Raw genomic sequence first — 22,575 nt, 5'->3', positions numbered from 1 at the left:
CTTGCCTCAGGGCTTGTCCCAGGAGCAGCCAGACAGCAGAAGTAACCCAAACATTTGAGAAGCATCAGTGAAGTAGCACAAAGATGGGGAACTTGTGGTCCTCCAGATGTTGCTGGATTCCCAACTCCTATCATGCCTGACCATTGGACCATGCTGCCTGGGCTGATAGAAGCCAAGGTCCAACATCATCTGCAGGGCCACAAGTTCCTCAGCCCCAAAGCAGCATGTAAATTCAAAGGGGTGACCCAAGATCAGTTCCAAACCAATTCTGGGATTTTGGGGAAGGGCTGTAGCTTAGTGGTAGAGCATCTGCCTTGCATGCAGAAGGTCACGGGTTCAATCTCCAGCATCTCAAGTTAGGGGTGGGAGAGACCCTCCTGCCTGAAACCTTGGAGAACCACTGCCAGTCAGTGTAGACAATATTAAACTAGATGACTCAGTAAAGGGCAGCTTCCTATGTCATTGAAGGGTCTACTGTATACTGTTTGTAGTTCCATAATTCTTCCTGATGGGTTTTGTTTTTGAATGTAAAGTTGCTGTGCTGTGCTGGGGGAATGTGAAGGAGAGGTAAAGTAACTGTCTTACTGCCATTTTTATACTCAAACTCTCCCCACACCCCAGCTTCTTTTCTCTCAAAGGGGAAGAAAAGACACTGTACCCTGTATCTTTTCTCCCGAAAGTGGGAAACAAGCATTTGGGATGTAGGAGCAGTGACTGAAGGGGAAAAAATTAAAAACTGCTGGCCAGGAAAAGGTTGAACAGCCCATTTCCTCCCTGCCATTCCCCTGTTCAGTGTAAATCCACCTGCAGCTACTTTGCATTTTTTAAAAATGAATCCATTGGAACTACAAGTAATAAGGACATAACAATGCCCTGAACCATCGCTGCTACATACCCTGATTTCTGTGCTATTCGTGCACCAGGCCTCTGCTGCAGTGATGCCCGCAACTGTGCTCTTGTCTATGAAACCAGGACATCTGCCATGGCTGGCTTGCCTGCCCATGTACCTGTGACACATGAGAAGGGATTTTAAAATAAAATGTTAATGGCAAATTGTCCTCACTATCAAAGTTTGCAAATGTACATTGGGTCTTTTTTTTAATGGTCTAAGCACACACACACTGAGAATGCACAAAAGGGTCTTGTGAAGGTGTTGTAGCTCACATGTACAGAGGCCATACTGCACCCCCCTCTCCCCTCCCCCCACCACTGCTTTCCCAACTGTCCATACTGGTTTACTCCAAACCCGTACTAGAATTCTGCAGGAACAGCACCCCATGCATTTAACAAGGACCATTCCTGGATATCATTTTTTGTAAGTGGTGCCTTTTTTTAGGAGGGAATTGTAGCCAGTTAATAATTGCAAAACTTGACACCCACCAACCCAGGACCACTTTTGGGAGGGGCCCATTGTTTAGGGTTAGGGCATGTGCTTTGTGCACCAAAGACTACAGGTTCAGTCCCTGGCATCTCCAGTCAGAAAGATTGGGTAGTAGGTGATGGGAAGGTCTGAGACCCTGCATGAATGGTGCCTGCCAGAGTAGAATAGTACTGGGCTAGATGGTCCTTTGGTCTGACTCTGTACGAAGCAGCTTCATGTGTTCATCCTCATATCTTTTCTTGCAGCATTTCCATGGAGGATTTGCCTCAAGGGGAGACCTGTTGTTTGGAAAAAGCAGGATTGATTGATTTATTACACAGCTCACTCTGTCCGTAGGGCCTAGGTCAGATTGGCCCCATCTTACACGATGAGCCTTCCTTTTCATTTGTCTGGTTGCATTTGAAGTCTTTTTCCTTAATCCATACCTGCACAACTTGTCATCTGCCATAGCAAGGGCAGCCTACCAAACACGGCCTGCCATGGGCTTAGCTTCTAGGACTGCAAAAGTCAGGGATATTGTCAGGCTGGTGGGCTGCATTTGCCTGTGTGGGCCACATGTTTTGCAAGCCTGCCCTTGCCCCTCAGAAAGACCTACAGACGCATCACAAAGTTGGGGAAAGGGAATGCAACTTCTTATCAAGCAGCAGGAGGCAAATCTAAATGGAGCTTCACACAAATCGCTCACCTTTTGAGGAGTCTCAAAGGCCAGCAGGGCATCTGGGTGGAGCTCCAAGTGATTTACAATGTGAGTCTTCAGTCATAGAATCACTAGGCTGATTCTTTGTTTTTCAGGAAATTGACTAACAATGTTTGTACATTTCACAGTTCATAAAATACAGAAAGGGGCTTTAACAACTATAGGGATAAATGTCTGCAATTACCTCTCTGAAACGAGGAGTAAAAGCACCACCACCAACAACAACAAGCAACAACAAGGTTCAAGAAAGAACTGGATATATTTATCAGCACTGCCTTATCAGTTTTATTCTGATGCTCAGATGTGGCCTATTGAGTCAAGAGCAGACCCCCCACTCAGTCATCCTTTGCCTCAGGCAGTAGGGACTGCCACAAACAGAGACTGGATAGTGGGTCATGCCAACTTGAGCCCAATGCAGTTCCTCTTGGGATTGTTGAGGGCATGCTGTAGGATTTAAACTGGCTTGCTCTCCCTCATTCTCTCTCCCCAGGGAGACCTGAGAACTGTAGTTCTGTTGGAGGGTGATGTATTTTTTGACGGTTCCTCAACAAATTGCAGTTGCCAGGATTCTATGTGGGAAACAGTGACGGTTAAATATGACAGTAGTGTGGAAATATCCTCCCTAATTAAGTTTTGCTCGTACTCATGGTCTGATGAGAGTGATGTCTAGGGTTCAAGAATGACTTTTCCTACAGGTCTGATTGGCTGGCTGATCACGGGCCTTGTCTCAGGGCCAAATATGCATTACATTAAGTGCATCATTAACAATTGCGTGCTTGTTTTTTCTTTGGTAAATAGGGGCGGACATCTGGATTGGGAGAGAGAATGGAATCGTCTGACTCCACAGTTCCAATCTGGATCAAGACTCCCCAAATCCTCAGCAGCTGTTGCTTGACCCAAGAGAACAGCTGCCAATGGCACCCCTCCCCCGAGGTTGCTATTTACCAAAGTAAAACCAAAACACGCATTTGCTAACTTTGTGCTTTATGTAACATAATTCTCCTGCCTCATCAGGTATGTGCATGGCTTATAAAAATCATACCTGTCTATGAAATTAAACAAAAAAACAACAACCCTTTCTCAGTCCTGCCATGAAATAGGATGAAAGCAAAGAGGAGATAGCAAAATCTGCCCACCTGTGCCAAAAATGTATAAAGTCTGACTTGGTTGATGTCTTATACCAGCACCATCTCCATCGAAAAGAGGGAAGCAGTTCTGACTCTATTTCCACGCTATCTACTGAGTCTTTAGAAGAAGAGAATTATACTTCATCATCCAGGAGAGATGACCTCATTGGAAGTAATGGTTCTGCACGGTAAAAAAAAAAATCACTTTAAAATCCTTGGTTTATCGGAATGGAGTTGCCTGTCAGAATGGAGTTTTAAGGGGACCCTGGCAGCTTGTTCATAGTTTATGGAAATCTCTTAATTGCTTTAGGGGCTCATAAATTTGTTGTGGGACATCAAAAGGACCTTTGGGGCATGGCAGCCACTATGTATTGCAAGTCTGCTGTGCGGCTGATTCTCCCTCATCAAGCAAGTATTCACAAAATGATTTGCAGATCTCTCTTCCTAGAAATCGGACATCAAGTGAGCAAAGGCCTTAGTCCTGGCTTCCACAGCCTGGTGTCTCCCAAATGTTTTGGACTACATCTCCCATCAGCCACAGCCAGCATGGTTGTGCTGGCTAGGGCTGATGGGAGTTGTAGTCCAACACATCTGGAGGACACCAGATTAGGGAAGGCTGCCTTAGCCAGTTTGGTCTGGGGGAAAAGCTCTGTCTAGATTCCATATATTCCTCTCTGACAGATCTGACTGGCAAGAGAAATCTATCAAGTGCTCCATCCAGAAGCAAAATATTTAGTGGCTTCATCTAAGTCCAACTCTGACATCCCATCTCCAGTGATGGATCGTATTTGGGACCGTTTATAGAACCAGGGAATAGCACTCTGATGTCTTTTTCCCAACAGAGGTGCTTCATAATGTGGATGACAGGCAGAGGTTTGGCAGGTACAGCTTCTCCATGCTGGAGAAGGCCTATTGGATTTCTGTCATGCAGAAGGTACAGGAACCATGTCAGAAAAAAATGGCAGCAACTCTAAATATGAGGCATACTTCCTTGGTTTTCATAACAGCATTCTTATCCTGAATGACACCAACAACCTTTGAACAGACAAGGAATTTCCAGGGAATCTGTCAGCCCTATCCCTTTGTTCACTGCGTCTATTCTGTAGTTTGAGGGAAATTTTCACTCCATCCAGACTGACGAACCAGAGACGTGTATATATGCTACTCAGTACACAATGACATAAGAACATAAGAACATAAGAAGAGCCTGCTGGCCCATCTAGTCCAGCATCCTGTTCTCACAGTGGCCAACCAGGTGCCTGGGGGAAGCCCGCAAGCAGGACCCGAGTGCAAGAACACTCTCCCCTCCTGAGGCTTCCGGCAACTGGTTTTCAGAAGCATGCTGCCTCTGACTAGGGTGGCAGAGCACAGCCATCATGGCTAGTAGCCATTGATAGCCCTGTCCTCCATGAATTTGTCTAATCTTCTTTTAAAGCCGTCCAAGCTGGTGGCCATTCCTGCATCTTGTGGGAGCAAATTCCATAGTTTAACTATGCGCTGAGTAAAGAAGTACTTCCTTTTGTCTGTCCTGAATCTTCCAACATTCAGCTTCTTTGAATGTCCATGAGTTCTAGTATTATGAGAGAGGGAGAAGAACTTTTCTCTATCCACTTTCTCAATGCCATGCATAATTTTATACACTTCTATCATGTCTCCTCTGACCCGCCTTTTCTCTAAACTAAAAAGCCCCAAATGCTGCAACCTTTCCTCATAAGGGAGTCACTCCATCCCCTTGATCATTCTGGTTGCCCTCTTCTGAACCTTTTCCAACTCTATAATATCCTTTCTGAGATGAGGCGACCAGAACTGTACACAGTATTCCAAATGCGGCCGCACCATAGATTTATACAACGGCATTATGATATCGGCTGTTTTATTTTCAATACCTTTCCTAATTATTGCTAGCATGGAATTTGCCTTTTTCACAGCTGCCGCACACTGGGTCGACATTTTCATCGTGCTGTCCACCACAACCCCGAGGTCTCTCTCCTGGTCGGTCACTGCCAGTTCAGACCCCATGAGCATATATGTGAAATTAAGATTTTTTGCTCCAATATGTATAATTTTACACTTGTTTATATTGAATTGCATTTGCCATTTTTCCGCCCATTCACTCAGTTTGGAGAGATCTTTTTGGAGCTCTTCGCAATCCCTTTTTGTTTTAACAACCCTGAACAATTTAGTGTCGTCAGCAAACTTGGCCACTTCACTGCTCAGTCCTAATTCTAGGTCATTAATGAACAAGTTGAAAAGTACAGGTCCCAATACCGATCCTTGAGGGACTCCACTTTCTACAGCCCTCCATTGGGAGAAGTGTCCGTTTATTCCTACTCTCTGCTTTCTGCTTCTTAACCCATTCCTTATCCACAAGAGGACCTCTCCTCTTATTCCATGACTGCTAAGCTTCCTCAGAAGCCTTTGGTGAGGTACCTTGTCAAAAGCTTTTTGAAAGTCTAAGTACACTATGTCCACTGGATCACCTCTATCTATATGCTTGTTGACACTCTCAAAGAATTCTAATAGGTTACTGAGACAGGACTTTCCCTTGCAGAAGCCATGCTGGCTCTGCTTCAGCAAGGCTTGTTCTTCTATGTGCTTAGTTAATCTAGACTGACAGAGAAATTAGCGAAGAGCCTCAGTTCAGTGTAGAAGTCTTCCTCCTTATTTAGTTCTTCTCACCTTTGATTAAGAATTTCTTGAGCAACTGATCAAATACTTCAGAGTTTGAAAGTATTGCTATTCCAGGGAAAGAGATAAGGAATTAAACCTTTTCATTTGCATTGGCTGAAAATTAGTTCCCACTAGAGGGCAGTAGAGTTGTTTAATGCTTCGCCAGTTCGCTGGTACATTTATGGGCAATTCAAATGACATTTTTGCCGGACTGTTTCCATTAGCCTAGTTCTCACAGACTGATAAACTTGTGTGAGAACTATACTGTTTCAGTTAGTTGGAGCTTCACATGACTGAATTTCCTTCATACTAACAAATTCCATGCACATAGAAAATGTATCTGTCAAAGAGAGATTCTAGCCGTTTTCTGTCTGTGACATGCCAGTTTTCTATGTGCAGGAAATTAGTTTGAATGGAGGAGCATGCAATTGTGACACCCAAGCTGCAGTGTACAGTGGTGCATCCCAGACACAGGCTTAACAATGAATACTAGGCTGTAGGGTCCAGCCCTGGTATGTCACATCAGGAGAGTTTTGATTTTGTACATACGCAACATCAGCTGCAAATTAGCAGTGCTTTAGAGCCTTCTGATCACACTCCAGAGAAGTGGCAGTGTGCACAGATGTTGGAAGTTGAGCAGGTGAAACACCCAACTATTGAAGAAATGTTGACAATGCTTTGTCATTCCCAGGATGGTGTCCAAGATGGGACACACCCTTGTGGATTCTGTGGCTACTTCATTTCCAACCGCTGTCTCTCCTGGGAGGTATGTACAAGCTATGTGTAGAAAGCAGAACATCCATTTGTAGCTTAGCATAGGGTTGTCCCTCTCCCCTACTCCAAAGTTCCCTTGATCTTTGCAAGAACGTAGCTCAGTGGTAGAGCATCTACTTTGCATGCAGAACGTCCCAGGTACAGTCCCCGGCATCTCCCAAGTAGGGCTGGGAAAGGACTCCTTTCTGAAGTCCTAGGGAGCCTCTGCCAGGCAGTGTAGAAAATACCAAGCCAGTGGTCTGGCTCAGTATAAGGCTGGTTCCTATGTTCCAATACCACCCATCAGATGCTGCTTAAATTTAAGTATGCACAATTAAAGTGGATTAAAGCACTCTGTCACTGTCAAACATCAGGGTTCATAGAGGCATGCAGCTAATGAACAGATAAAGCCAGATCATAAATCTGCCAGGAAGAAGGAACCAGGGGATCAGCCAGCATGTTTTACCATTTGGGAAGCGCCGAAGGAGGAGATAGAGAAGTCCTTAAGGGAGTCCAAGTGTCCAGAAACCAAGAGATCAGGCAGGGCAGGGTTCAAGGCACGGGTTTAACGGGAGAGCTGGAGTAATGCTTGCAGCAAGGCTGGATGTTGACTCTAGCAAGGAGTCTCCCTTTCCTTCCAGCCTTTTGTACTCTGCATGCTCACCCTGGTGCTTCCAATCAGCCTGTGTTCTTGCAAGCTCTCCTGCTCCTTAATTGTGCTGATTGCCTTCGTTGCTGCAACACCTGTTGGTGTCTTCTCTCTGCTGGGGAAGGGACAGCCTCCTGGTCACTTCCTGATTCTGACAGGCAGGCTACCTCAGGGGCTTGTCTCTGGTCTGGTGAAGGGTCCTGGGCTGTCTCCCTGCTTGTTCTCTCTCCTGGGTCTGCAGTCTCCCATTCCTCTTCCTCCTCGGATGAGTCCTCTGAGGTGGGCATGACAGACACCCTAGTGTAAGAAATCCACTTTAAAAAGAAACAGACTTTTTGTGGTTAGGAAAACGACGAGGAAATGCACAGAAAAGTGTGGATGAATGAATGAGCCAATGAAAGAGGTGTAAACATCAGGCAAGCAAATCAGGATGAATGCTCATTGTGGTATAACCTTCCCGTAAACAAATCAGAATGAATGCTTAATAAAGACCAGATGTAGTCTAACCTCTATGTAAACTTTGTCCAAGCAAATCCAGGTGAATACTTGGTAAACCGGTCATCTGCGTGAACCTCTGACCTTTTCCCACTTTATGTCTTTTTTAGGATTGTTGATCCCGATGACCCAGACATGAAAGCCCTGAAGATCCAGATCACAGAGTACAAAGCTCTTTGCCAAGCTGCTGAAGTTGAAAGGGACAGGCTGATAGAACTGGTCAACATCCTGCAGAAAAGGTGAGAAGCTGCTCTGTGCAAAACAGGACAGTGCTTTGAAAAACAGGCCTCACTTTTGTTCCCCTTGGAAAACCAAGGAACTCTAAGGCACTTTTTTTCCTTTTGCAATTCCAAAAGTAAATCAGAGCCAAGGAGGGGAAGGACTTAGTGCAGTAGCAGAGTACAAGAAGAGCCCTGTTGGATCACACAAAAAGGCCTGTCTAGTCCAACATCCTGTTCCCCACAGAGGCCAGCCTCAGAAGCCCATAAATCATGGCATGAGGGCAGTGACCTCAGCGACTGGTATTCAGAGGCATGATGGGAGTATACAACCATCATGAGTTGTAGCCATTGACAACCTTACCCTATATTAATTTGTCTAATCCCATTTTGAAGCCAATTAAGTTGATGGCCACCCCCCCTACATCTTGATGAGAACATGTTTTGCATATAAAAGGTTCCAGGTTCAACCCCTGGCATCTTCAGGCTGGGAGAGGCCACTGCCTGAAACCCCGGGGAGCCTCTGGCAATCAGTGGAGACCACACTGGCTAGATGGACCGGTGGTCTGATTCATTATAAAGCAGTTCCATTTGTTCCAAGAATGTTAGGTATGAATATACACCTTTGAGGCACTAAGGAGATGCAAGGGCAAATGTGATGATTATAAAGAAAGTAATGTTTTGTTCTGAAAATAATGCTCTAGCATCTGTGTTTTGGAACATTGTTTTTCTGTTCACTTTGCATTTGGTGATGCCATAAGCAAGTTTTGCATAATGGTTCCTGAGACTGAGGAAGAGGTTTTCATCTATGTTTGGATACAACTGGACACCATTTTGAATCAAAATGGTGTACTGAGCCTTTCAAAACTGCACTGATATTTTGGTTTCTTAGAATTCCCAAGGAATGCCAGATATAAAACCCCTTGTCTCAGCAGGAGATGCCTTCTGTGTGCAAAAGGACACCTCTGGATCCAACCTCATATAATTCATACAACTTGCAAGCAAATCTTATTTATTGTTTTACTACATTTGTATACCACCCATATAACTGAGTTCTCTGGGCCGTTTACAAACAATCAAAAGTTTACAGCACAATATTTAAATGATAAAAAGATTATAAATAAATTAAGGCAGCTAAAACCAAACACAGACACAGCCAATGAAAACAATTTTAATTGTCTTTACAGTGCAAACCTACCTTTGTTTACTCAGAAGTAAGTCTTACTGAGTTCAGTGGGGCTCACTCCCAAGTAAGCATGTATAAGATTGCAGCCTCAATGTCTCTATTCTGTTTGCCCCCACAACAACCCTGTAGGTCAGTCATTGTGCATCCTAATTTACAGAGGAAGGTGTGGAAGTGAAAATATCTTTGTTACTGGGGAGCCTTAGGAACAGAAAGCACCAGAGCCAAAGCATTCAGCTGAGGCCCTTTTCCAGGACCCTTTTTTGAGAGAGGCTAGGAAAACAATGACAAGGAGCACAGGGCCTTTTCAGTTGTGGCCACCATCTGTGAAATGCTCTCCGCACTGAGGTCCTCCTGGTACTTTCACTGACATCATTTCCGTACCAGGTAAAAACCTAACCCCCCCCCCCCAGGGTTTTGATGGTTTCAAAATTCAGATGTTCTTGTTCTGTGCTGCCAAAGGTTTCTGTGGTTGTTATGGTGGGAATTGTTTTGTGTATTTTTATAAACTGCGAATGTTTTTGTACGAATGTGTCAGTACTAGAATATATTTTATATATGTTTATGCTTTTAAAAATGCTGTCTTTTGGAAATCTCTGAACAGCGAGCAGGCAGCAAGTCTAAATGATGATGATGATGATGATGGTAGAAGGAACTATATGTAGAATCTTTCTGTTTTGAATGCCAGGGTGGATGACAGCACGACTAAGACCTGGGAAGCAGAGAAGAAGCTTCAAGAACAGGAGCGCAGGTGTGTCATTCTAGAGCAGCAGTTTGAAAAACTGAAAATGGAGTCTGGGAAGAATTCTGGCATTCCGAAAACCCTCTCAAAGAGCAAAGCAGGTAACATGGATTAGAGCATCAAGACAAGATGCATTGCCCAGAGGCTCTGCAGAAAGCATTTCTGCTGAATGTCTACGGATGGTGTGAGAGTTTAAGCCCATAACAACATAAAGGATGATCTCTTGCATATTATGGCAACTTTATTTTGTTTGTTTGCTTAAAGCATTTTCATTCCACTCTCCACCTGAAAAAGGCTCCCAAGGTGGTTTAGAAGTGTCATTGGAAAAAACAGTCTAAGACACGACACAAAAAGAAAAGGGGTTGGGAAGGAGAAGGAAAGCAAGCAAGCTCAGGTACTCCTTCTTAGTTCTGTAGTTCTTGTAATGGCCAACTGGAATGGAAAGATGAGGAGAGGATCAGTCAAAAGATTTGACTGGACTTGATATTATAACCAGGCAAATCTATAGAAAACCAGTGTAAAGTCAGCCCCAGAGGCCCTCGTGTTTCCCCAGAGGGGTACCTTTGTTTCGATCCCAAGGGAGTAGTATTGGGGTTTGGAGACCAGGCCAGGTAGACTAGTAGCTGATGCCTCCCTCGCTAACATCCAAGCCAGAGGAGAACTTTGGCAGTCCTCACGGTAACTGACAGCTCCCCAAAGGTATCTTCTGGCCCTCAGTTTCCAGTTTGCCTTCCAGTGTGTATATGAACAGTGACTCCGTGTAAATGCTGGGAGGTGACTATCCCTGGCTGGAGCAGTGGAGGCGGCCGGGTAGGGTGGAAGACGAGGAGGCCAGAGCAAACGGCCAGCGACGCCAGTGAGACGCGGAGCCAACTAATTCTGCTTTTGTCCCCATCCTCCGCTGGGCTGAGTTCTACAAAGGCAACACTGAGACTAAGGAGGAGAAGCTGACAGGCAGGGCCACCCCCTCGGCTTGTTGCAAGTAACGGGGTAGACACGTAGGGGGTGGCTGAGGACAGGCTGGCCTGAGTGGGTCAGTGCCCCACTTGCCCTAATAGACCAGTGTGGGGAAAAACAGCTTCCCATTTTGTATAAATCCAGATCTGAATCAAAACCAGCCTCCACTGGGCTGGAGGCTTAGCCAAATGGCCTCATCAAGAGCTCCAAACTCCTGGCTGTCTGAAATGTTTAGCCTCCTGTAGTCTTTTGTTCCATCTTTCTACCTGGGCCAGAGAGTGTGAATTCTTCTTCTCCACTCTGTGGTAACAATGCTGCCTAGTGGTTCCAGGACATCTCCTCCTCCTCCCCCCCCCACATCTCTCCCCATAATCCAGCTAAAGCCAGAGTCCACACACACCTTCAGGCACGGGATTCTCACAGAGCAAAAGCAGGAAAAGATCATGCATATCTGGCAGTTACGAATGTGAAGACTTGGTTGGGTTTGAAATGCGGGCAAGATTCTTTGTTGGTGTGTTCCCGTTTAACAACAGGCCCTGTATCTACAGCTCAGCCGCTCAGCAGCACCAGGCTGAGCTGGAATGCAGGCGACAGGAAAGATCTTCCCTCAGCACAGCTCTCGGAGGTGCCCCTGGCGTCCCAGATAGAAGAACTGTCCACGAGGTAGGAGGCTTTCTCCTCAGAGTTCCTTCAGAACTCATGTTTCTAATCCTCTGGGTTCAGGAGAAAGCCCTTAACACGATTGGGCAGTCTAAAGGCTTAAAGCCTGAACCTTTTAGCAGCTGCTTTCATGCATGTGGGTATATTTAGGGGGCAGCCGAATAGAAAGATTTCAGTAGCAAATTTTGTGGCACGTGCCAGCAATATGGGAAGGAAGACTCAAGCCAGTCTGCCTGCACAGCAGCATTCATCCACACATCCAAGAGCCTCTGCCCCATGGTGGGGGAGTGTTGGTGGTTTGAAAGCCCATGGAATGTCGTGGTTAGAATGTTGGGCTAGGAATGGGGAGGCCCAGTTCAAATCCCCATTAAGCCATGAGCCTCACTAGGGGATCCTGGGCTAGGGGAGCTGTCTCTGTCAGCCATACCTACCTGACAGGTAGGGGAGGGACGGGAGGAAGATGTATGCCACCTTGAGCTCCTTGGAGGAAAGGAGAGATGTAAATGTAGTAATACTTTTAAAAATACCACTGAGAGTGCTGTTAATAGCCCCATATGCTGCCTCTTGCTTCGAGCCAGAGTAAAGTGCATGTGGAGTGAGCCACAGTGGTCTTTCTGGTCTTGGTAAAAGAGCACCGGAGCACTGGCAGTGGTGGCACATGCAGCCACAACAGTGCTGCAGCATTCTCCTGCTGTCCTGGAAAGAGCATCTGGACAGGACCAGGTGGAAAGACCTTCATTATGAGTACCCTGTGACGCCCTTCCTTGGCTCTCCCTGTCAGGTTCCTACCTGCGCGTGGCTACTGCCTGTCACTAGGCACCACCAGGGACTCCACCAGTCTGGACTGTCCTTTTTTATGGTTTCTCTCCCCGCTCTAGCACAGATCTCAACAGATCCCCCTGCTAGGCAACCACCAGTAACGTCCTAATACTAGTATTCCCAGAGACTCTGAATACTGGTATTGTTATTCTCTTCACCGCTGCCACCATTTGTTACAGTTTCCCTTCAGCCTTGGTCATTACCTTACCCTCCCTTCTGGTCTGTGAAACCCCAGCGAAGGATCAGGCCTTTGGTAAACCAGATTAAGTATTTATTAAAGATAACAAAGCTAACAAGATTAACAAGATTTCTTCTTAAGGCACATAAGCATATGGTTTTACTCAATACTAATCCGAACTCCACCCCCCTCCTTCTCCACTCTCTCCTGGCAAACCACTCTCTGAAACCCACCAAACAACCCACTCTTTCTCTTCTCCCCCCCAGATTCCACTCTCACTCTTCCTTTTATACGTTCAGCCATTTTAAACACTCAGCCAATCATCTAGCATTCTACTGCCCATTCACTCCCCCTCCTCTTTCACTCCACTTACCATGTATCTTCTAAACAACCAACACTTACCATATATACATTAATACAGGAACATCACATTTCCCCCCCCCTTAAACAACGGCAGAGTATTATTCCTGTTCCAGGATTTATACGTCGCGTTAACAATATAAACAAGTCTCTATGGGGAAAATGTCTTTCTTTGTCCTTCCGTCTGGTCACGTCACTGCAGTCCCGGCCACTTGCCTGGAAAGTCCATCGGCCAGTACATTGTCCTTGCCTTTTATGAACTGGAAGTCCACTTGATAGTCCTGTAGGGCCCAGGACCACCTCTGCAGCATAGTGTTATGGTTTTTCATAGTCTGCAACCATAACAAGGCCCGATGATCCGTAGTCACTGTGAATCTTCGTCCCCACACGTATGGGCGCAACTTGTTCAGTCCCCACACGACCGCTAGGCACTCCTTCTGGACCGACGAATAGTTTTTCTCCCTCAGCGTCAGCTTGCGACTCAGGTACGCCACTGGATGTCTGGTGCCTTCTCTCTCCTGTAGCAAGACGACTCCCAGCGCCAGGTCCGACGCATCTGTAGCCACGATGAATGGTTTCTCATAGTCTGGTGCTATTAATATGGGTCCTTGGCACAAGGCTTGCTTCAGTAGATCAAAAACCTTCTGACATTCATCCGTCCATACCACACGCTCAGAACACTTCTTCTTTGTTAATTCATGCAAGGGGGTTGCTATTTCCCCAAAATTTCTCACAAACTTCCTATAAAATCCAGCCACACCCAGAAATGCCCTTACTTGTTTTTTGGTTAAGGGGATCGGCCATGCTTGTATTGCCTCCACCTTGCTCCATAAGGGGGTGATTTTCCCACTCCCCACCTTATGTCCTAAATAGATTACTTCCTTTAGTCCAAACTGGCATTTCTTAGCTTTTATTGTGAGGCCTGCTTTTCTTAAGGCCTCCAATACTGTTGTCAGGTGTTGGACATGCTCAGGCACCGACTTGCTAAAAATGGCCACGTCATCGATATAGGCCACTGCAAAATCTGACATGCCTCGCAACACAGTATTGATTAGCCTCTGAAATGAACTTGGTGAGTTCCTTAGTCCCATGGGTAAGGTCACAAACTCATATAACCCATCTGGTGTACTGAAGGCAGTTTTGGCTCTGGATTGCTCGTCTAGTTCCCTTTGCCAAAATCCTTTACAGAGATCTAGTGTAGAGATAATGGTTGCTGCCCCCAATAACTCTAACATTGCATCTACCCTAGGCATAGGATACGCATCTGGGACAGTAATTTTATTGATTAGCCGATAATCAATGCAAAACCTTGTCGTTCCATCTTTTTTCGGAACCAGGACAATACTTGAGGCCCAGGGACTGATGGATTCCCTGATCACTCCTAATTCCAGCATATCTTCCACCTCCTTTTTGATCTCATTCAAAACTTTCCCATTCACACGGTACGGAACAGATCTGATTGGGGCATGATCTCCAGTATCAATGGAATGTATCACTATACTGGTTCGGTCAGGTTTGTTGCCAAAGAGATTCCTATAGGTTTTCAAAACTCTCAGAATCTCTTCTTTTACTTCCTCCTTCACCTCCTCTGACCATTCCACTTGATCTACCCCTCCTTTGTCTTTGCTTTCCTGTATCAAATCTGGAAGTTCAAGCCCACTTCCCTCAGGGAATAAGGTAACTTGCAACACCTGTACATCCATGGTATGGTAAGGCTTCAACATATTTACATGAACCACTTTGCTTTTGTTTAATTGGTCTGTGGTGATTACATACGTCACTGTGTCAAGCCTTTCTCTGATGGTATATTGTCCTTCCCAGTTAGCCTGTAATTTGTCATGTTTCCTGGGTATGAACGCCATAACCATATCTCCCACATCATACACACGTTCCCTGGCTGTTCTGTCATACCAGTAACGTTGCTTCTCCTGTGCTTGACTCAAATTCTTTTCCACCACCTCCATCATTGATGTTAATTTATTGCGGAATTCCAATACAAAATCTACTACAGATGTTTTGTACTTTCCCAGGGTTCCTTCCCATGAATTTTTTAATAGTTCCAAAGGTCCCCTCACTTTTCTAGTGAACATGAGTTCAAAGGGTGAGAAGCCTGTTGACTCCTGAGGGACTTCTCTGTATGCAAATAAGAAGCATCCCAACCGTTCATCCCAGTCTTGTGGGTGATCTTGAACATAGCTTCTGATCATGCCCTTCAAAACGCCATTGAATCTCTCTGTTAACCCATTAGTGGCGGGATGGTAAGTAGTGGTCTTTAGATGTTTTAGACCACAACATTTCCACATACATTGCATCACTTCTCCCATGAATACACTGCCTTGATCCGTCAGCACTTCATGAGGGAAACCCAGCCTCATAAAGATTTTTAATAAAGCCTCTGCCACTACAGGGGCTTCTACAGATCTTAGTGCTTCTGCGTCTGGGTACCTGGTGGCAAAATCCACCACCACCAATAGATATTTCTTGCCATGCCTTGTGGGTTTGGAAAAAGGGCCCACCAAATCTATTCCCACTCTATAAAAGGGTTGTCCAATTATAGGAAGGGGCTTTAAGGGTGCCTTAGTCTTTACTCCACTTTTTCCCACCTTTTGGCAGATACCACAAGATACACAATGTTGTTTTACATCTTTGGAGATGTTTGGCCAATAATAGTGTGCAGCCAATCTCCTCTTGGTCTTTTTTATTCCCAGATGTCCTGCACATGGGACATCGTGGGCTACCTCTAGCAATCTGGTTCTGTATTTGCTAGGTACTATCAATTGCTTCACTGGTTCACATTCATCCTTTCTCTCAGCGGGCATCCACAGTCTATATAAAATCCCATTCTCACACACAACTTGATTCCTCAGTTTGTCAGTGAAAGGAATCTGTTGGGTCAGAGCTTGTTCCTTTATCTGCTTCAAACTTATATCTTTATGCAGCTCTTCCCTGAATTGATCTGCTTCTTTCTTATCAGAGACCACTTGATACAGTTTGTCTCCTTCAGCAGGCCTGCTAGTGGTTGCTATGGTGACCTGAGGCTGGTTAACAGATTCCACCCTGTTTGTTTCAGCCCCCCTTAATATGGCTTCTTTTTCTCTGCCAATTTGCTGTCTGGTCACTACATATATCTTTCCTTGGGCTCCCATTACATCTCTTCCCAGTATTACTGGTTCTTGTTGCTGGGCATTAATGCCTACTTTATATCGGCCCTCTCGGCCTCTCCAGGTCATTTCCACCAGGGCCACAGGCAAACTTTCTGGTTGACCTCTCACTCCTTGGATAGTCACAGTTTCCTGAGGTAATATTACCTCAGATTTTATTAAATCTGGCCTCAGTAATGTCTGAGCGGCACCAGTATCAAGCAATGCCCAATAATTTGCCCCTTGTACACTCACTTCCTCTCTCAGACTTGAATCAAGGTCTGTTACTTCTGTCCAGTTTATCTGGCAGAACTGAACCTTTTTCGCTGTTTCTAAAGCCTTGGGCTCTGTTTTCACTGCCCTTGTCTGAGCAGGATTACTAATGGGGTTGGCAACCTCACATTGAAAACGTAGGTGCCCCGGTCTACCACATTTGTAGCATAATTTCTCCTCACTTTTAGGGTACACAGATCCACTCTGGGGTGTCCTGTGCCCTTCAGATTTTACTGGAGGACTCACTCGCTGTGGCACCACATCCCTTCTGCCAGCATTATATGGTCTGGGTTTAAAATCTCTTGATGTTTTCCCCACCCAGCCAGTTCTGTTGGAGGCGAAGTGGTCCGCCATCTCTGCGGCCTCCTGCACCGATGTAGGGGAACGGCCTTTGACCAGGAGCCTTATTTCTGGTGGTAACTGATGGTATAATTGATCCAATATCATGAGGTTTTTCACCTCCTCCACAGACTGAGCTTTTGCACTTGTCAGCCATTTCCCAAATATGTCCATCAGTTTTGCCCCCAGCTCCACGAAAGACCTCCCTGTCTGTATCTGGCAGTTTCTGAAAAGCTTTCTAAAATAATCAGGCCTCAGTCTGAATCTTTTAAACACTGCTTCTTTGAATTCAGCATAGGTGACGGGCCTGTCTGAGGGGAAATATTGGTATACCTCAGCCAATTCCCCTTTAATCAGGTTTGATAAATACTGCATGTATTTATCTTCAGGTAGCCCCCACAACTGAGCTGCCTTTTCAAAGGTTGTGAGATAAATTTGAGGATCTTGACCAGGCTCATAGACAGCAAAGTCCTTTGGAGTAATTTTTATTTTTGCTCCATCTCTGTCCTTTCTTGTTTCATCAGAATGAAACTTCTCTCTTTCAAATTTTAACTTTTCTGCCTGTAATTCCGCATCCACTCTCATTCTCTCAGTTTCCATCCGCAATCTCTGTTTCCAACTCTCGCTGTTTATCTTTTTCCCCAGCCTCAAAGACCCGCTGCTTTTCTTTCTCATCAGCCTCCCTCCTCAATCTCTCAGCTTCCAACTCCCTCTGCTTGTCTTTCCCATCAGCTTCCATCCTCAATCTCTCAGCTTCCAACTCCCTCTGCTTGTCTTTTTCCTCAGCCTCCCATCTTAACTTCTCTCTCAAGTACTCTATATAAGCGGGATTGCTTAAATATCCTTCTGGGGTCTCTTCCCTGACAGGTTGTTTTTGCTGGGCAGTTGCAAATCCTATTAGTGCTACCCTCAGTTCATCTACCCCTTTACCCTCGTGAGGTAAATTGAATGTTATGCACTTCTCCACCAGCTCCTCTCTTTTCATTTTTATATATTCAGCCATGGTCACTCACTCTTTGCCATACACTCTTTGCCAGTCACTCTCACAAGTAATCTTGTTTTGTTATTTCTGTTTGCCACACCACTGGTAGGGATTCTCTAGTATTCGTATTTCACTGCTACAGCCAACACCTGTGACGTAGTCTCCTTTGTCACCACGTGTCTTTGGGACTCTCTTTGGTTCGTATCTGGATTCTCTGTTGTTCGTATCCCACCGCTACTGCCACCACGTGTGACGCCCTTCCTTGGCTCTCCCTGTCAGGTTCCTACCTGCGCGTGGCTACTGCCTGTCACTAGGCACCACCAGGGACTCCACCAGTCTGGACTGTCCTTTTTTGTTGTTTCTCTCCCCGCTCTAGCACAGATCTCAACAGATCCCCCTGCTAGGCAACCACCAGTAACGTCCCAATACTAGTATTCCCAGAGACTCTGAATACTGGTATTGTTATTCTCTTCACCGCTGCCACCATTTGTTACAGTTTCCCTTCAGCCTTGGTCATTACCTTACCCTCCCTTCTGGCCTGTGAAACCCCAGCGAAGGATCAGGCCTTTGGTAAACCAAATTAAGTATTTATTACAGATAACAAAGCTAACAAGATTAACAAGATTTCTTCTTAAGGCACATAAGCATATGGTTTTACTCAATACTAATCCGAACTCCACCCCCCTCCTTCTCCACTCTCTCCTGGCAAACCACTCTCTGAAACCCACCAAACAACCCACTCTTTCTCTTCTCCCCCCCAGATTCCACTCTCACTCTTCCTTTTATACGTTCAGCCATTTTAAACACTCAGCCAATCATCTAGCATTCTACTGCCCATTCACTCCCCCTCCTCTTTCACTCCACTTACCATGTATCTTCTAAACAACCAACACTTACCATATATACATTAATATAGGAACATCACATACCCCCCCCCCTGGCCTTGGAAAAATGTGGGGAGAGGGTAGTGAGGAGGGAGGGGTTGCGTGGCTGCCATGGCCCTGTGGGAAGTTGGCCACGAGCTTACATGGCTTGAAAGGGGGAGTGGGCAAATTCACAGAGGAAAGGTTTGACAGTGACTGTTATCCATGATGGCCAATGGAACTTCCATGGCCAGAGGCAGTCTGTCTCTGAATACCAGTTGCTGAGCAGCACCTGTGGGACTTCCCAGAGACCTCTGGGTGGCCACTGAGAACAGGATGCTGGATTAGATGGACTCTTGGCCTGAGCCAGCGGAGCTCCTCTTGTGTTCTTTGCAGATGAATTCCCAGCCCCAGATCCACCTCTGGCGGGTATCAGCTTAAGTAAAGCATTCTCTGTAGACCCAGCCTTTGCTTTTGCCAATACGTGCAGAGGCCCAAGTCTCTGCCTTACGTCTGGAGCTTTCAGTAGGCACCAGAGATGGCAGGTGAGGGGTAATTCGATTCAGTGCTCAGTTACAGTGCTCAGCCTACCTAATTCGCACTTTCCAAAAGGATGTGTGTCCCGCAACACAGCCAGCCTTCAAAATTCACCCTTCTCCACATTTTGCATTGCGGTTCCCTAGCTGGGTATACAAAAAAAGCATTCACTGGGGCAAAGTGTGCATAAGGATGCATACATTAGTGGAAACAGTGTACAAAATTGCATTATATTGTGCAAAGTCATTTTGCAGAAATGTTTGTCTCTTAGGAGAAATTTGCATTAAACTGACGTGGAAATGTGGGAAAGTGGTCTTATGTTGGGGAAAACTTGGCAGATTCGCCCATCCCTAGTTGGCCCTTCTTTTACATCGCTACACTTCTGCACCCCCACTCCCAAAGCCACGAGGGTTAGAAATTTCCTTTGAACATAAATGAAAACTGAAATTGTATTGACCAGCATCACAGGGAGAACCCCCCCCTTTTTATATTGATTTTCTTTTTAAAGAATGCCTGGAGGGGAGGGTGTCCTCCATTCTCAGCATGTATCTGCTTTACTATATTAGGGTCAGACGACTGTTTGTGTCCTTGCAGGCTCGCAATCCAAACGGATGAGAACGAAGGCCTGAAAAGTGCTTTGCAGGACATTGTGAAGACCAAAGAGGAAGACTTCCGGGTTTACCAGGAGACTGTGGGTCAGGTGAAGGAGATCTTCCTGCAAGCTCTGAGACAGCAGAAGCAGGACAGGAACTAAGCCAGGCCCTTTAAAGTGCCATACGGAGGGACGTGGGGGAGGTCATTAGGGAATTCCAGGGTGCTTGGGATCTCCTGGTTTGCATATTGGCAGGTTTGTCCCCCCCAAATGATATTTATTTAAACACTTGCAGGAGTGAGTGAGAAATAGACCTGCTCTTGATCCTGTTGAAGGTGCTGATGTTGTAGCAAACTCTTGCCAACAAGAGAAAATGAGAGGTTAGCTCTTCTCATCCATAAGGATGTACATGTAGTGGTATTTGGTGGAACTCTAGGCCTACTCTCTTTTAGCATGAGTTCTGGAATCTGTATCAGCTGCGCTTAACAATTCACCTGTGTAGAAAATAGCTGGAGCACCTTTATGGGCCTGCAATGCTGCTCTGTTTAACTCTGTAAATACAGGACATTTTTATCACTCTTTGCAAAGCCATAACAAGATAAAACGGTAACTTATTTTCTCAAAACACTAGGGCATTCTTTATTTCTGCTCTGCTTCCTGTTGTCAGTTAGAGAGGCAAGGAAAGGACAGGTGTTCACTGTGTTTCAGACAGGTGTGCCTCCCAACCAGTGCCTTCCAGGGGCACGTCCAGACTGTCACTATTTTCAGGTGGGGTTCAATCACATATTGGCAAATTCAGGTTGAGCAATTATAGTTGGGGGGGGAGGGGTCTTGCACAACAAGCCCTCTTCCCCGAAAGATCAGACTTCTTTCAGTAAGGAAAGTGACCAGGGAATATACACTGGAAAGTGTGGTATAAACACTTGCTTTGATGCAACATCTAATCTCCCAGCAAACAAATCAGAATGACTGTTCAATAAACAGGCTGTCTGAAGTGCCCTAGGATTTCTTTGTACCAGCAACACCTGTCCAGCCACCTCTTGCTGCTGTTATTTATAATTTTGATCTGTGCCTCATTGCATTGGTGCTGCTTTCTGCAAATTTTCTTCTCAGGATTGTGGACTGATCTTAGGCTCAGATGAACCCTTTTCCTTATAAAATTACACTCTCAGGATCTTTTTTCTGGTCTTGAGGAAAGTACAGATGCCCTAAGTTATGCAAGGCCTCCCTCTCCTGGGTCTCCATTCCAACGTTAGATTTGTATCAGCTGCCTAGCTCCTTAATAATATAGATCAGGTAGTCTTTGATAGTGGCATGCATAGAAAGGTTTTGTGAGTGTGGCCTTGTAGCCTCAACTCTCTTTAACGAAATTCATCCCAAAGTACAGAGAACATGGCCTACTACCCAGGGCTTTGTTTGTGTAAAAGTGCAACCCAGGAGTTCCTTTTCAGTGCTGGAATAATTGAAGAGAAACGCCTCTGGTCATATGTGGAATGTCTTTCAATCACTACTGAGCCATTGTGGCCTGTAGAGTAAAGGAAAGTGGAGGTGTCACTGACAGATTCCACCTGTTTTTCCATACCGTTGCAAAACTTTATAACCATGGCTCTAGGCCGTAAGTTGGAAGTTTTGAAGGAGATTTATTTGCCGACTGAGTCAGATAAAACTTCCATTCCTGTGCATTTTACACACACGCACATTCTATAGGGTTCCCCTTAGTACCAGAGTTCTTTATATCAGAGATGGGGAACCTATGTGACCTTTCAGAAAGTGGCAGCTGCTGACTGCATGTCAGTGGGGCAATGGAATCTGCTCTGGGCGGGTTTTAGTCCAACTTTTGGACAGAAGCACCTGGGACAGCTCCTTGAAAGTTTTGACTAAAACCTGGAGTGGATTCCACTGCCCCACTAACACTGGAGCCGCCACTGCCTCCAGACGTTGCTGGATTCCATCATCCCTGACCATTGGCCATACCGCCTGGGACTGGTGAGAGTCGGGGGAGATCACCTGCAGGTAAATGAGATCAGATAAATTAACTAGAGAAAATGGCTCACTGAGAATATCAGCGGTGATGGGGACCTTCCAAACAGTCACTATTAGCTCCTCCTTTTGAATTAGGCCCATGGAAGAGGCAGTCCTACAGGAGGTGCCAACACTCAACGAAAGCATCATGTTCAGTGTTTGTTTTGCACTCTGGCAGCTTGCCTTAGGCTTTATGCCGGGGCAACCAGACAGCAGAAGTAACCCAGACATTTGTGTGTGTTATGTGTGGAGGGGGAGCAATGTTTTCATAGGTCATGTGCTTCCAAATATCAGTTGCTGGAAACCGCAGGAGGGGAGAGTTCTGTTGCACTCAGATGCTGCTTGTGGGCTTCCCACAGGTATCGGTTGGCCACTGGCCTGATCCTGCAGGCTCTTCTTACATTATGTTGTTTTGTGCACTGCTCCTAAAGTGGCAAGGCCACCTAAATAGTTGTTGCCTGCAGAACTAATATTAGGGCAGTAATGGGGAACCTTTTTCAGTGTGAGGGCTACATTCTGTCCTGAAGAACCTTCCAGGAGCCACTTGCCAGTGAAGAGTGGGACCAGAGGCAAAATCCATGGATGAGACTCTTTTACCTTTGTACAGTAGGCTTTCCTAGCCAAGCAAGATCAGAGGTTTCTGCACATGAACATAAAACACATGCACCTCTCCAGCCAAGTGAGCAAAAGGCATCTTCACAGTCCCAGCCAGGCAAAAGCACTCAGGGAGGGTGCAGAACAGGGCTGGGGGAGAGCATCCTGGAGAAAGATGGGGCTTGAGAAGAGGACCAAATAGAAAAGACTGGAGGACTGAGTAGGAGATGCTTGACTCTATCCCTCTGGAAGTTTTTCTGTGTAGCAACAACATGCGGTAGCGGCTTTCTCTCCTCACGGGGTTCCAGATGCATAATTACCCTTCTGCCTATGCTCCTGGAAAT

The 22,575-nt window shown here is 45.8% G+C and overlaps 1 protein-coding gene and 1 long non-coding RNA gene across 3 annotated transcripts in view; one reads left to right on the top strand and one right to left on the bottom strand.

Moving 5' to 3' along the window:
• The window catches only part of CCDC13 (coiled-coil domain containing 13), a 48,216-nt gene extending 27,976 nt beyond the window's left edge, over window positions 1-20,240 (top strand). For both annotated transcript variants that reach the window (XM_061587350.1, XM_061587349.1), the window contains 6 exons: window positions 3,263-3,393; window positions 6,567-6,641; window positions 7,883-8,011; window positions 9,862-10,016; window positions 11,421-11,535; window positions 19,618-20,240. In XM_061587350.1, coding sequence (XP_061443334.1) covers window positions 3,263-3,393; window positions 6,567-6,641; window positions 7,883-8,011; window positions 9,862-10,016; window positions 11,421-11,535; window positions 19,618-19,777 — 765 coding nt within the window. In that variant the 3' untranslated portion in view covers window positions 19,778-20,240. The remainder of the gene's footprint in view (window positions 1-3,262; window positions 3,394-6,566; window positions 6,642-7,882; window positions 8,012-9,861; window positions 10,017-11,420; window positions 11,536-19,617) is intronic.
• On the bottom strand, window positions 1,222-7,229 carry LOC133365455 (uncharacterized). Its single transcript, XR_009758217.1, has 3 exons — window positions 7,095-7,229; window positions 3,215-3,386; window positions 1,222-1,659 (listed from the first exon to the last, which is right to left on the bottom strand). It is a non-coding gene; the product is annotated as an uncharacterized LOC133365455 (long non-coding RNA).
• Window positions 20,241-22,575: the final 2,335 nt, after the last annotated feature.

Source organism: Rhineura floridana, chromosome 10 (assembly GCF_030035675.1).
Source record: "Rhineura floridana isolate rRhiFlo1 chromosome 10, rRhiFlo1.hap2, whole genome shotgun sequence".
In the NCBI taxonomy this organism is placed as follows: Eukaryota; Metazoa; Chordata; class Lepidosauria; order Squamata; family Rhineuridae; genus Rhineura; species Rhineura floridana.
The sequence above is the reverse complement of the archived record's forward strand: the minus strand, read 5'-3'. Positions and strand labels throughout refer to the sequence as shown.